At 30.4% G+C, this 14,753-nt stretch overlaps 3 protein-coding genes across 3 annotated transcripts; 1 reads left to right on the top strand and 2 right to left on the bottom strand.

The window, feature by feature from the left end:
* The first annotated feature begins 36 nt into the window (after positions 1 to 36).
* Positions 37 to 4,629, top strand: LOC103874402 (putative nucleobase-ascorbate transporter 10). The gene is made up of 14 exons (XM_033274037.1): positions 37 to 592; positions 677 to 774; positions 862 to 1,038; positions 1,123 to 1,223; positions 1,309 to 1,384; positions 1,472 to 1,531; positions 1,634 to 1,836; positions 1,932 to 2,028; positions 2,147 to 2,233; positions 2,334 to 2,392; positions 2,514 to 2,605; positions 2,707 to 2,784; positions 2,880 to 3,034; positions 3,130 to 4,629. The coding sequence occupies exons 1-14, from the start codon at positions 358 to 360 to the stop codon at positions 3,346 to 3,348; spliced, it is 1,737 nt and encodes a 578-aa protein (XP_033129928.1). The 5' UTR covers positions 37 to 357; the 3' UTR covers positions 3,349 to 4,629.
* Positions 2,041 to 8,296, bottom strand: LOC103874401 (probable sugar phosphate/phosphate translocator At5g25400). The gene has a single exon (XM_033274036.1). The coding sequence runs from the start codon at positions 7,652 to 7,654 to the stop codon at positions 6,614 to 6,616; it is 1,041 nt and encodes a 346-aa protein (XP_033129927.1). The 5' UTR covers positions 7,655 to 8,296; the 3' UTR covers positions 2,041 to 6,613.
* A 259-nt stretch (positions 8,297 to 8,555) lies between these two features.
* LOC103874400 (ethylene-responsive transcription factor SHINE 3) lies at positions 8,556 to 13,887 on the bottom strand. Its single transcript, XM_009152820.2, has 2 exons — positions 9,970 to 13,887; positions 8,556 to 9,258 (listed from the first exon to the last, which is right to left on the bottom strand). The coding sequence occupies exons 1-2, from the start codon at positions 10,188 to 10,190 to the stop codon at positions 8,769 to 8,771; spliced, it is 711 nt and encodes a 236-aa protein (XP_009151068.1). The 5' UTR covers positions 10,191 to 13,887; the 3' UTR covers positions 8,556 to 8,768.
* Positions 13,888 to 14,753: the final 866 nt, after the last annotated feature.

The raw sequence follows: 14,753 nt of genomic DNA, 5'->3' as shown, positions 1-14,753 counted from the left end.
ATAGTCAAACATTTCAAAACTTATATTTAAGTCATAATAAATAACTAAATATCAACAGGATTTGTTTATTTCAAATTCCATGTATCAAAACTGACATTGTTAAAACTTTTATTACCACATTAATTGAAAAATATACTCATTAAATCAATTTAAATTATATAATTTATTTTTGCTTACAAATAATAGTTGGGGAAAGGCTAAGAGTTTTAACTCATACTTCCTTTTTGTTACTTCTTCTCCTTTCACTACACCTTCTCCATCTTTTTCAAATTACTCAACCCTTCGACTTGCTAGATCCTCTCAAAGGAAACAAAAAAGTAACAACGTCCATTTTACCAAAAAAAAGTAACAACGTCCATGGCAAATGGTGGCGGCAACAATAACGCTGGTGGCGGCAACAACAACAACGGTGGTGGGGGCAACAACAACGCTGGTGGAGGCAACAACAACGGTGGTGGCGGAAACCGCAACGGTGGTGGCGGAAACACAAACAACAGTGGAGGTTGCAATAGGACGGTGGAGTTACAACCCCACCCGGTGAAAGAACAACTCCCCGGCATTCAGTATTGTGTCAACAGTCCTCCTCCTTGGCGTATGTTTTAAAAAACAAAGAACTATTTTATTAAATTAGTTTGTTTATGTTGTGTGTAAATAATATTTTATTATCGTGTTGCAGTTGAAGCGGTAGTGCTAGGTTTCCAACATTATCTGCTGAGTCTCGGCATCACGGTTCTTATTCCAAGTCTCTTAGTTCCAATCATGGGAGGTGGTGATGTAAGTTTTGATCTAACTTTAATTTCTTTTATGCGCTTTATTTTGATCTATGTTTAACCTTTTTCCAATATATTTTGCATTTCTCAGGCAGAGAAAGCTAGAGTTATACAAACAATGCTATTTGTGTCTGGATTAACAACATTGTTACATTCTTTCTTTGGAACTCGATTGCCTGTAATAGCTGCTGCTTCTTATGCCTATATCATACCTATCACTTCCATTATTTCCTCAAGCCGCTTCACTCACTACATTGATCCTTTTGAAGTAAGTCTTAGTCTTGGTTTCATCATTTATTCTTACAAACCAAACCTCACTCATAAAAAACGGTTTGATCACATAATTAAACAGAGATTTGTGAGAACAATGAGAAGTATACAAGGGGCTCTGATTGTCGCCGGCTGTTTCCAAGTTCTTGTATGTTTCTTCGGCGTATGGAGAAATATCGCCAGGTAAAACTATTAATCTTATTTTGCTTTACCAGAATTTGGACTCACCAACTAAATGAAAGTATATTTTTAATTGTGTGATCATTAGATTTCTAAGCCCACTCTCGATTGCTCCTTTGGCAACGTTTGCCGGTCTTGGACTCTACCAAATTGGCTTCCCTTTGGTATGTTTATATATACTTATTGAATATTGTTGAATATTTTATATTATACTATTATAATATGTGTTGTAAAAATCTTTTGTTTTGTAGTTGGCGAGGTGCGTTGAAGTGGGACTTCCCGGGTTGATCTTACTGGTTTTAGTCACGCAGGTAAAGCTCTAGCAATTTCTTTTTGTTTTAAATCAGTACACATGATTACATATGATAACCTAGAAACATTAATAAACGCCATTTTTTTTCTGTGGGTTTTAGTACTTACCGCGCTGTCTGAAGATGAAGCAAGGGGGAATTTGGGACGGATCAAGATGCGATCGTTATGGGATAATGATATGCATTCCATTGGCTTGGTTGTTAGCTCTGCTACTCACATCAAGTGGTGTATATAACCACAAGCCTCAAACTACTCAAATTAGTTGCCGTACAGATCGTAATGGTCTCATCTCCAACACTCCTTGGTCAGTTCTTCTATTTGAATGTTTTCTTATTGTTGTTTCACTATCAATATATTCAGTTTTTTTTAATTCTATTATCTTTATCTGAATTACAATAGGATATACTTACCATATCCTTTCCAATGGGGAAGCCCAACCTTCCACTTCACTGATTCTTTCGCCATGATGGCTGCTTCTTTCGTCACTCTCTTTGAGGTTATTCTTTTGTTATGGAACTGATAATCTGGAATCATAATGATTAATGAATATTAAAAATCAAGGAAAAATAACTATATATGGTTATGAAGAGTGCAAGTGTTGTATGTTATTGCAGTCGACGGGTTTGTTCTACGCATCTGCAAGATATGGAAGTGCAACTCCGATCCCACCATCAGTTATTAGCCGTGGTACTGGCTGGCTGGTTAGTCTAAGAATAACTTAATTAGTCATTTTTTTCATTTTATTCGTTTATTAAATATAACTTTCATCATCTTATAAATACTTGAATGATTATCTTGTAGGGAGTTGGAGTGTTACTGAACGGCATGCTTGGAGGCGTCTCAGGGATCACAACATCAACGTAAGGAACCTCTTACCTCTAAACTAAAATTTTAATTATCAAGTATTTACCTATCAATAACTATAAATTTTATGTATAAATTCTAGTAAAGGCTTATGATATGGTTAACGCTAATGTTCAGAGAAAATGTTGGACTTTTGGCAATGACTAAAATTGGGAGTCGAAGAGTGATACAAATATCAGCTACCTTCATGCTCTTTTTCTCCATTTTTGGTATTTTGTTGTTTTTTTTTTGTTAAAACTTTTCCATTGTACAAATGAATTTGGTGAATATTTTTTCGGTTTAGTTCTTATTTATTTTGATCAAAATGCAGGAAAGTTTGGAGCCTTTTTCGCGTCCATACCATTACCAATCATGGCGTCCGTTTACTGCATCGTCTTGTGTTTTGTGTGTAAGTCTCTTCATGACATCACACTTACATTTTCGTACAGTATATATGCTTTGTCGCTTTCACTGAAAAATAAAATAATTTCTAATGCAATGTAGCTTCTGCGGGGCTTAGCTTTCTACAGTTTTGCAACCTTAACAGCTTCAACACCAAATTCATCTTAGGATTTTCCTTTTTCATGGCTATTTCAATTCCTCAATACTTTAGAGAATACTACAATGGAGGTTGGCGGTCTGATCATCACTCCAGTTGGGTCAGTACATCTTCTTGCATACTTTTGAGACAAAATTTATAACACATTCTTTTAATAATATGGGTTGTTTCTTGGGTTATGTGAATACAAACCAGTTTGAAGATGTGATAAGAGTGATATTTATGTCACACACAACGGTTGCGGGAATGATAGCAATAGTGCTTGATTGCACATTGTCTCGTGAGAACGATGAAGCCAAGAAAGATTGTGGGCTGAAATGGTGGGAAAAGTTCAGATTATACAATCTCGATGTCCGAAACGATGAGTTTTATGGTCTACCTTGCTGCCTCAACAAATTCTTCCCTTCTCATTGAAACTTTCACAAATATATTTCTTTCTAATGTTTTATATATAATATTTTGCCTTTTGAATGTTTCATTCCCTTTCTTTGTGTCACCTCAATTTTATAGCGTTTGTTAGATTTTATAACATTTTATTTAGTTTGTTACATTTTTGTCTTCAGTTTTTATATTCCATAAAAGTTTGTACTAATATACTTAACAGTGTTTCAAACCGTTTATTAGGTTTGGGGGATTTCAATTTTATGAATATGGTTAGGTGGTGCACAGATTTTGTAATATTTGTGAAACCACGAAAAACAAGAAAGAAACCTGAGATTTAACACTTGCGTCAACCACCAGTCACCACTCCCTCACCTCTTGTTAACACATTAATCAGCATCAGTTGATTGCAAACATATTTACTCATTTTTGGAAGCAGCTTTCGCATTTCATAGCTTTGGTCTAATTTAAATATTTCACAAGAAATCATCTTTTATAAGTTATAGTATGGTTTTAAAACAAACACTAGATTTTGACCCGCACAACTGTGCGGGTGTTTATTTTTATTTTATATACATAAATATTTTTTTACATCATTTATGATATATATATTTATTTAACAAATTAATATATACATTAAAAATCATATTAAATATTATTTTTGTATTAATTTATATTCAGTTTTGATCCATCGACCTTCAAAACTAAGTTTCTGTTAGCAATATTTTTACATTTAATTATTTCAGATAATATATTATTATATATACAAAAGTCTAAGATATGTCAATTTTTATACATGTATTATATAGTTTTTGCATGTTAAGTCGTTATATCATCGTATTATATTTATAGCATAAATATTTTATATTTATAAAAACTGTTTTTACAAATTTATCAATTTAATATAATGTTATCATATTTAGTTCAATATAATAATCTCATTTAATATGAACTATTATTATTATAAAATGATAAAAGGGTAATTTTTTATTTTGTAAATGATAACTAAATATTTATATATTAATGCATAATAATAGTTCATTGCTAATTACGAAATTAGATGAAATATTTACATAAAATTTTAAAAAATTAAGATAACGTTATAATATTTTCAAAAGATTTGTTAAAAAAATTATACATATATGTATATATTTATTTATATTTATATTTAAAATAAAAAGATATCATGCATAAATGATTTGTATTATTAACTTTGATGAAATACATGTTAATTTATATACGTGTATTATATAGTTTTCTAATATTAACACGTGTTACCTACATATTACATTTCGAATATAAATACTTACAAAATAAAATATATAAATTTAACAATTTAATATAATTTAATCATATTTAGCACAATATAATAATCAATAATTTCTCATAAAATGATTGATTATGATTATATAATTGATAAAATTATAGAATTTATATTTTTAATATTATAAAATATATAAATGTATAATATTATTTCATAACTAATTTTGAAATTAATGAAAATATTTACATATAATTTTTGAAAATTAATATCTTGTTAAAATCTTTTAAACAGACTTGTTAGAATATTTAAAATATATATTTATATTTAAAATGAAAAGATATCAAAAGATTTTGTGATTAAGTAGTTCAAAGATTCTATATATTATTAGTCTTAATAAAATATATTTAATAAGAAAATTAAAGGATGGTCCAAATTATAAAACAATACATGAAAGAATTCATTACTTCTATTTTAATAGATAATATAGATTATAGTTAGAAATTTTAAGAAAATAGTATACAATTTTTTTTTATAATAAAATCTTAACTAACATTAATTTATAATAATATTAGAGTACTAATCACGAAATTAATCAATGATTATTTTATAATAATATTTAAAATATCTAATAAGATTTTGTAGATTTTTTTCTCAACATATTTTTATAATTAAAAAATAAGACAATTTTATAGGTGAGTTGTTACATATGTCAATTATTTAAGATGTGATATCTTAATGATGTCATAATGTTAATTAGAATTAAATGAAATATAATTTTCTAGGAATGTCCATTTAAAAAAAATCACACATGAATTAAAGTTGTAACTTCTGTTTTAATATAATAGATATTTAAAATGAAAAGATATCAAAAGATTTTGTGATTAACGTAGTTCAAATATTCTATATATTATTAGTCTTAATAAAATATATTTAATAAAAAATTAAAGGATGGTCCAAATTATGAAACAATACATGAAAGAATTCACTACTTCTATTTCAATAGATAATATAGATTATAGTTAGAAATTTTAAGAAAATAGTATACAATTTTTTTTTATAATAAAATCTTAACTAACATTAATTTATAATAATATTAGAGTACTAATCACGAAATTAATCAATGATTATTTTATAATAATATTTAAAATATCTAATAAGATTTTGTAGATTTTTTTCTCAACATATTTTTATAATTAAAAAATAAGACAATTTTATAGGCGAGTTGTTACATATGTCAATTATTTAAGATGTGATATCTTAATGATGTCATAATGTTAATTAGAATTAAATGAAATATAATTTTCTAGGAAGGTCCATTTAAAAAAAATCACACATAAAGAAAAGTTGTGACTTCTGTTTTAATATAATAGATATAGATTATAGTTAGAAATTTTAAGAAAATAGTATACAATTTTTTTTTTATAATAAAATCTTAACTAACATTAATTTATAATAATATTATAGTACTAATCACGAAATTAATCAATGATTATTTTATAATAATATTTAAAATATCTAATAAGATTTTGTAGATTTTTTTCTCAACATATTTTTATAATTAAAAAATAAGACAATTTTATAGGTGAGTTGTTACATATGTCAATTATTTAAGATGCGATATTTTAATGATGTCATAATGTTAATTAGAATTAAATGAAATATAATTTTCTAGGAAGGTCCATTTAAAAAAAATTACACATGAAGAGAAGTTGTGACTTCTGTTTTAATATAATAGATTACAAAATAATTAATTTTTTTTTTTAATTATCATGTGCAGTGCAGGTTATTACTTAGTGTGAAGATATATATGATCCAAGCAATCTACAATCCATAGGTAGCCAAATCAGTAAGTTAGACAAATAGATCATAACCTAAACTCAGATTCTCCATCAAGGCAATTTGTCATTCTTAAGTCTGACTATCATAAACCAAACTTTGTCTAACATCTACTATAAACCCTTTAAGCTCTTATTCCAACAAAAATGCAATTTAAGCAGGAAAAAAATTCAAAACCAAACCAATTTTTTCACCTTACTAATTATCTGGCTCGTTCTTCCTCCCACCTTCCTTCTCTTCCAAAAGCCGACCACTCTCTTCATCACTCTGCTGAGCACTCTTCTGAGCCTCTTTAGCCTTCAATGCTCTTAACTTAGCGTGATTGTAATAAGCAACGCCCAAGAACGCAATCCCGTAACCAAAAAGATTAATAGGAGTCACAGTGTCCTTAATCACCGACCATGAGAAGGCGATCAAGAGCCAGTCCTTAACCACACCAGCAACATTCATGGTCAAGGCAGATGTCTTCCCCACCAAAAGAAAAACAGCAAGATTCAAAGCAAACGCACAGAACGAGTTGGTCCCGAACACGAGGTAGTCGAAATGGAAGCTAGAGGTGTCTCTCAGGACAGGAAACTCCACAACAATCCAAGGAACAGACAAGAAAGCCAAACAACAAGGTGCAACGTAATAAAGAGAAGTGATAGGGTTCAACGTGATTCCTTTAGACGCAAGTAATATCTGAATCATTACCAAACGCGTCGCTTCGAACGCAACCGCACCTAGCTGGAGAATCACACCCCACACATCAAACCTAGCTTCACCGTAAGCAGCTATCGCGACGCCGAAGGAGATAGACAACATGTTAACCATTGTCTCCGGCTTAAAACCTTCCTTCTTAAACAAGACACCGATGGAGTAAACAGCGACAGGCATCAAGGCCTTGAGCATCTGGATGAAGGAGACGGAAAGGTAGATGTAGGCCGAGTTGGAGAGCCAGAGGGAGAGTGAGTACAACGCGCCGATAGGAACGACTGATCTGAGGTAAGTGTCGCGTGACATTGAGACAGGCTCGACGAAGTTGAAGACCTTGATGAGGAGGAAAGCTAGGGTTGAGCAGAAGGACATGTGGATCATGGTTAGGGAGATGGGGAATGGCCAGTTGTACATCTTCTTGTCGAGGATGTATTTGTTGTAGACGATCACGGTGAAGCTGAGGAAGATCCATATCGCCACGTAAGTGTACGAGAGGATGATGTTTTTAATCACGCCTTCGCTCAGTGATCCGCCTTTCCCCATTGGCTAAAATTTATTAATACAGATTCTATCGGCGGAGGCGGTGGTTCTACGGCGAAGACGGTGGTTGAGCGAGTGAGTTGGTGATTTTTTTGGTGTGAGATCCTGAAAATACGTTTCGAGTGTTTACCAAACACAAAGACTCCCCACGTAACGGACCAACTTATAAATTTCTTCTAATTACCGATTAAACAATATTCATATTATAAGAAAACAATATCTATATTCTCATCTATAAATGATATAGTAATTATGGGATATTTGCACAATGTAACACTTTTAAAAGTTTAATTATCATAACATACACTTTTTGAGAAGGGTTAGCGATTAATTGTACACCTACTTTTACAATTACTCTCCTAATTAAAACCCTTTATTTTTTTCCACGGTGCTTGCTTCTTTTTTTGGTCAACTGAAATTTTATATCGTACACAAAAAAGAATATTACACTGTGAAATACATAACAAGGAAAAAGAGTAGATCCGTGGACATAAAGTTGGCAGAGACTCAGTTCAACAGAGCCCTATATAAGGGATAAAGGGAAGCATTGATACGATATAGATAGTCGAAAACATATTATGACAAGTCAAATATAAACGAGAGGAGAATTTGACCGATAGACACTATAGTAGTAACCATGTTAAATGGTAAACGCTTTCTTGGTCGAGGTAAGACTAAACACTCGAATCACATGAATCTAATTTGCAGATGGATTTAGAAAGAGTGACTAGTCTCTTTCACATTTACTTTTGACTCTTCTTTAATCAACGAATTAATTAGCTTCCTTACAATTGTACCATGTCTTGTCGGTCTGCTCTATGTAATTATATCATGTCGACGAATACAACAGAGATAATAAACTCTTTGTAATCAAGTAGAATACTATTTAAAAAAAAAAGTAGAATACTATTTATAACGTAGTATACATAATACATGCAGACAAAGTTGTATACATTTTTTTTGGCATCAGTTGTATACATTTGAAAAGGTATTTACGTATATGTGCGCTTATATGGCCTATAGATTATCATATATATATTCGAAATGTATTTGACTAAAGCTCCGTATTTTTTCAAAGCTCCATAAATTAATTATAACTAACTTTATAATAATATATCTAGTGAAGACCTGAAATGGATGCAGAAGCAGGACAAGTCCAGTTGAGAAGCTCCTCGATCATCTGCATTGCCACCTGATCTTCTTCCTCAACGTCGTCGATTTTTTTCTTCATCTTATTAATCCCAACATCACCGGCCCGTGCGTTAACGCCGTCGCTAAGTTCAACAAGCTTGACCCAGTTTTGAGTTGTTTTTGACCCGGCGCGTTTCTGCCAGACGCCGATGTGTGAGCTGTCGTTATCGAGGCGGAGACATGTCAGATATGGTGTCTGGTCTTTACAGTTTTTCCTTAGCTTAGCGTTGAGGTGTTCTGATAACCATTTAGGCGACCTTGAGAGAGAGTTGATGTCTGAAGAATCTGAGTCGTTGGATTTGATGACGGGAAAGTTGGTCTTCGCGTTATGGCCATTCATTATAACCGCTGCTTGGTCGTAGGCTTTAGCCGCTTCCTCCGCCGTGTTGAATGTTCCTAGCCACACCCTTCTCTTACTGACCACACAAACACTAGGCATTAATAACTAAACTAGAGTATTAAAAACTATATACTAAAAAATACACATCATATGAACTATATACGTTGATCAGTGGCTTTGAATGGGGACAGAAAATAATTAATTAATTAATATATTTTTAATAAAAAATTATATATATTATATCTATATTTATTTTTTATATTTGATAATGTTATATAAATTTTATATATTTCAAAAGAAGAAAAGAAACTATAAAATGATACAAAACAAAAAGACATTGTACAAATAAAGGAAGAGAAACGATGTATAAAGCTACTAAAACTATTTGGTAAAAAAACTGAATACAAAATTGATTTTGAAATGAAAAGAACGAAAGAACCGATGAATAAAAAAAACTAAAACAATGCACGTAAATAAAAAAAATGTGATAGGTGGCCCAAAGAATCCGAAAAATAAATTAAAAACAGTTAAAAAAATTGATGAACAAAAAAAAGAACAAGCCGTCGATGAATGTGGTCTCTCTAATTGGACGAAAATGAGGAAAACGATTTAATTGAAAACACATGTCCGTAAGAGTTGCATCAATCTTTGAAAGCATGATCGATGATGGTTAATTGGATACATATGCTGAAAAACAGTTTATACATATATATATATATATATATATATATATATATATATATATATGACTATGCGTGTTAAATAGTGAAGAAGAGAGAGAACCGACAAGAGAGGATGACGAATCTCAGAGACCCAAGAACCCCACTGACGCTGGCGGACACCTCGGAATTTCTTCGAATGTACCATTTTGATGCTATAAATTATTAGGGTTCTTAAGTTCTCTGTGAGAGAGATTCTTCTTTTCTTTCTGTTATCTTCAACTCTCTGCTTTTTGCACGTCCTCTCTACGCATTCTATGGTATTTATTGTCTCTTCTCTCCTTCCCATGCTATCGTATAAGTATATTCCATCTATAATTTTGAAATTTCAATCTAGAAGAGTACTTTTAACCTTTTATTGATAAGACGCTCAAAAATATCTCAAATAAAAGTATGAATATCTTTTTTGGTCAAATAAAAGTATGAATATCTTAAAATAAATTTATATATAATTAAATTTTAATTTGAAATAGAATCTCTATAATATTATTTGAAAAATCAGTTTCTTATGTGTCGTATCACGCTAACGTTAACTTTCACGGTGGTAGATTACGATGATATCCTTAATGAATCAAATATATATAATTATCATTATCAAATATTTATTCTATTTTTTTCTTTTTTATTTAGGTTTACTTTTTCTTTATTTTATAAAATAACCAATATAATAAAGAAAATTTATAAATTTAAAAACGAAAATATCTTTTATATATATGTGTAATTCATAATAAGGAAAGTTCACAAAATAATCATGATTTTAAACTAAAGAAATAATCTTCCTTTTTAAAAGATAAGCTTAAACAACATAATATATATTTTAAAAGTATTAAGCATTTTATTTAAACCAATCTATTTCTCAAATTATTACAAAATAATTTAAATAACATAAATTAAGATATCTTTAATGAATAAAATTAATTTAATCTTTCTTTTCTTATTTAAGTTTCATTTTATATCACTTTATTTTTATAATTTTATTTTTTCCAAATTAACATATACTAAATTACTATAAAATCAAAATATATTTACTCATCTAAGATGAACAACCAAACTAATACAATGAATATAAATAGTTATACTTTAATTTGACAAAATATATGTAGCACAACCCAACAAAATGAGTAACTAGACCAATTCAATTTTTTATACAAATTCAAATATTAAATTAAAAATAATATATTTCTATTTATAGTACTATTTTTATACATATAAATTATAGAACGGTTCAACATATTAAAAATAAATATGGAATTTTTAAATAATATTATAAATATATTAACCAACTATTACAATTAAGTATTTTTCTAACTTATATATATATGCATAAGGTTTCAAAGGACTGTCATTGTTATATTTATTTATGTAACTTTGAATCGTCAACAATTTAGTTTACTTTTACTATTTAATTCTCAAAATAACATATAATAAATTATACATAATTTTACTAAAATATGTTTACAAATCTAAGACAAGAAACAAACTACATCAAAATAACAAAATTAATCAAAATTTTAAGTTGTACAACAAAAATATTATACTCGAATCAGAAAATTAAATGTTATCTAATATATCCAAATAAAAACCAAATAGTCGAGATATTACATATCCAAAATTATATGTCTAATTAAAATAACATAATGTTATTTAAAACCATTCATATTGATTACAATATAAATAATAGAATAACTAAAAAATAAAATATTAATAAATTATTGTAGTATATAATATTTATATCCGTGCATGAGCACATGAAAATCACCTAGTTACTAAATAAAATATAAATATCTAGTTTTTGCTATACATTTGGAAGAGTTCTGACGCAGCAAGACTTTTTTTCATCTTCAAAATATGACATATAAGAACTCACAATTCACTGGTGGGTAAGTTTGCACGATCTGTGCAAGGAATTCCCTTTATGCTATATTCTATGTCGATGCTACGCTTCCAGCTTGGCTATCTAAGCCGATAAGTCATACACCATAGTTTAGTTTTTATTGTTGTTAAAAAAATATAAATATATAGCATTTGAAATTCTAATGAGTATTTTAGAAGTTTTCAAATGAAGCCTCTTTCTCTTTTACATTTATGTTATTTTTTAACTATAAAATGCTCTGAATCATTCTTGATTTAATATAGATGATTTACAGTCCAAGTACCCCTATAAATTAAGGGTTTTAGGAAAAAAAGTATAGATACATGTGTAAAAATATTTTGGTTATTGAAAGAAAAAACGATGTGTTGTCTGCACGCCAACGAGTGGTACCAACTACCACCTGACCATGTTGCTTATTGCCTACGAAGCGCTAAGATCTACCATTCGTCTATTTTCTTCGATTTATGTGAATATTAGTATGAATAATTTTGTTTCAAAATAGGAAAGATGTAGGTAAAACTATATGCACATCAGATTGGTAGCGCAACTTTGTAAACCAAATGCACAGCCCTCAAATACATGTTTAAGGCTTTAAGCTAGAGATCGAAAGAATATTGCTTACAACCAATTAGGAAGCCAGCTTTGTATAAATCATATGCACATCAAATTAATTCGTCTATTTTCTCTAGCATCTTCTCAAAAATCTTCTTTAATCATGTGTATTCATGTTCAAAGATGTCTTGCTATTTCTACACCTAATTTAATTGATTCAAAAATAGATGAATGACAAAAAAAGAAAAGAAGAACTAATCATAATTTTAGGATTATGGAAACCGCACCTAGAATTACTACTCTTAAAAAGACACGATAATAACGATAACCATAATCTTAGGATGCTGATCATTTACTTTTTCTGAATTCGTTTGGATTTTTTTAGCAAAAAAAAAAAAATCGTCTGGATTTTCTGTTAGAACGTAAGAGCATATTTATTAGAAGGTTCTTAGGTTAGGTTTTTAGCGAAATATAAAAACCATTTTTTAATTTTTAATCAAAAAAGTTAAGAATTGGCTCTTATTTAAAAACCAATTTTTAACTTTTTTTTATTAAAGCTAAGAGACGATTTCTTATATTTCGCTAAGCACTCCAACTTAAGAATCTCCCAATAAACATTCTCTTGTTGACACAGTAAGAGGAATAACCTTTGCTATCTTTGGAAAAAAATTATTTTGAGAGTAACAATTATTTCTTTTTGACATCAAGTAACAATTATTAATTAATGAAAAACCAAAGACTTGTCGGTGAGTGGCTCGGTAAAGTCCACTCATATTTGGAGTATTAGTTGTGCATTAAATGTTATAAACATATGTAGGGCTGGGCAAATAAATCGAACCCAAAAATCCGAACCGAATCCGATCCGATAAAAATGAATCCAAACCGATCCGAACCCGACATAAATACCGAATGGATCTTGTTTTATGGTATTTCGGGTTATGGGTATTATCCGAACCGAACCCGAAATTAAATGGATATCCGATAGAACACGAAACATTCAAAATGCCAAAAAAGAACTTGTACCAAACATGATCTCAATTCCTATGTAGCCAAAATACAGTAAGATATTACTAAACATCTACAATAACTATCTACTACATGAAGGTTGATGGTTGAAAGTGGCGGTTGAGGCTTGAAATTTTTAGATTTTGGTTTTATTTTCATTGAATAAATTTTTTCATTTCATGAGAACTTAATTTTTCGTTTTATGATTTCATTTATTGGTTTTCTTTCAATCAATAACAACGTATACCTTTCGTTTGACTTTGAATAATCATGTTTGTTGTTTTTTTCTTATTTCTGAATCGATTTTACTTATGTTTTGGTTACAAAATAGGTACAAATCAAGTACTTTAAACCCGAAGAACCGATTTTACTTATGTTTTGGTTACAAAATAGGTATAAATTAAGTATTTTAAAATCGAAGAACCAGTTGGAACCCAAAACCCGAAAGTACACCGGGTTGTACCGGTTCTTTGAAAATTTACTAACCCCGATCCGAACCCGATAAAACCCGAACCGGTCCCAAACCGAATTTTGTATAATCTGAATGGGGCTGATTTTGATAAACCCGAAAAACCAAGATCCGATTGGACAAAACCGAAACTCGATTGGGACTCCGAATGCCCAGGCCTAAACATATGGACGACAGGTAACGACTAAACCTTAGGCTTAAGTAAAATGAATTCACCAACCTGTGCCAAATGTATCAGTTATGTGATACTATGAAACAAATAAAAAAAAAGTATTTTAGGATGTGACATATAAACAGAGACAACTGACAGACCCACTAGATGTGAATTTTCACCAGTTCTGCAATTTTGAGGAAAAAACAATTTTTATGCATTAAAAAATAGGCCCATTTTGCTCAATATACATAGGGAGATTCTAAATTGCAGAAGTGAGCTTTATTTTTAATAATTGGCGAACTTGTACCTCGACGGCGGTGGAATGACTGATTTGCCCTCATGGCAGAAAAGCTTATCTAGTAGCCAAAAAACCTGCAACCGGTTATAGTTTTAGTTGAATTATTTAGTTTACATTTTGAGATGGTCATACGTGTTCCTTCAACATCTTCATTTTCAGATTAGTAGATAACAAAACAGATGATACAATTGCCAGACAGGCCAATTTTATCCGGATATCTTTGTCGGTGACGGTTTTTTTTCGCAGCATCTTAACCGCCTTCGACACACGCAGCTCTTCGACACTTCCGAAGAGCTCAGGCCAGTAGGGTTTGTCGTTAATCTTTTTCTTCTTCTTCAGCCTCTGTTTTTTGGGAAACTCGCCACATGGAAGACCGGTGACGATAGCAAACTCTCGGAGGGAAAATCTTATGGGCTTCCCAGCAAATCGGAACCAAGCTTCATATTTCTTCTCAACTTTAAGTTGCCTGGAAAGAAGGAATCGGGCAAATCTACCTGAGAA

Source organism: Brassica rapa, chromosome A06 (assembly GCF_000309985.2).
Source record: "Brassica rapa cultivar Chiifu-401-42 chromosome A06, CAAS_Brap_v3.01, whole genome shotgun sequence".
Lineage (NCBI taxonomy): Eukaryota > Viridiplantae > Streptophyta > Magnoliopsida > Brassicales > Brassicaceae > Brassica > Brassica rapa.
This window is presented reverse-complemented; position numbering and strand designations above follow the sequence as displayed.

Bases quoted from the DNA above. Each gene is read 5' to 3' on its own strand.
- LOC103874400 (XM_009152820.2), bottom strand. From the start codon at position 10,190: ATGGGAAGGAGAGAAGAGACAATAAATACCATAGAATGCGTAGAGAGG. The intron at 9,259-9,969 runs GTCGGTTCTCTC...TTGTGTGGTCAG, and splicing joins GAGATTCGTCATCCTCTCTT to TAAGAGAAGGGTGTGGCTAG.
- LOC103874402 (XM_033274037.1), top strand. From the start codon at position 358: ATGGCAAATGGTGGCGGCAACAATAACGCTGGTGGCGGCAACAACAAC. The intron at 593-676 runs GTATGTTTTAAA...ATCGTGTTGCAG, and splicing joins CAACAGTCCTCCTCCTTGGC to TTGAAGCGGTAGTGCTAGGT. The intron at 1,224-1,308 runs GTAAAACTATTA...TGTGATCATTAG, and splicing joins GTATGGAGAAATATCGCCAG to ATTTCTAAGCCCACTCTCGA.
- LOC103874401 (XM_033274036.1), bottom strand. From the start codon at position 7,654: ATGGGGAAAGGCGGATCACTGAGCGAAGGCGTGATTAAAAACATCATC.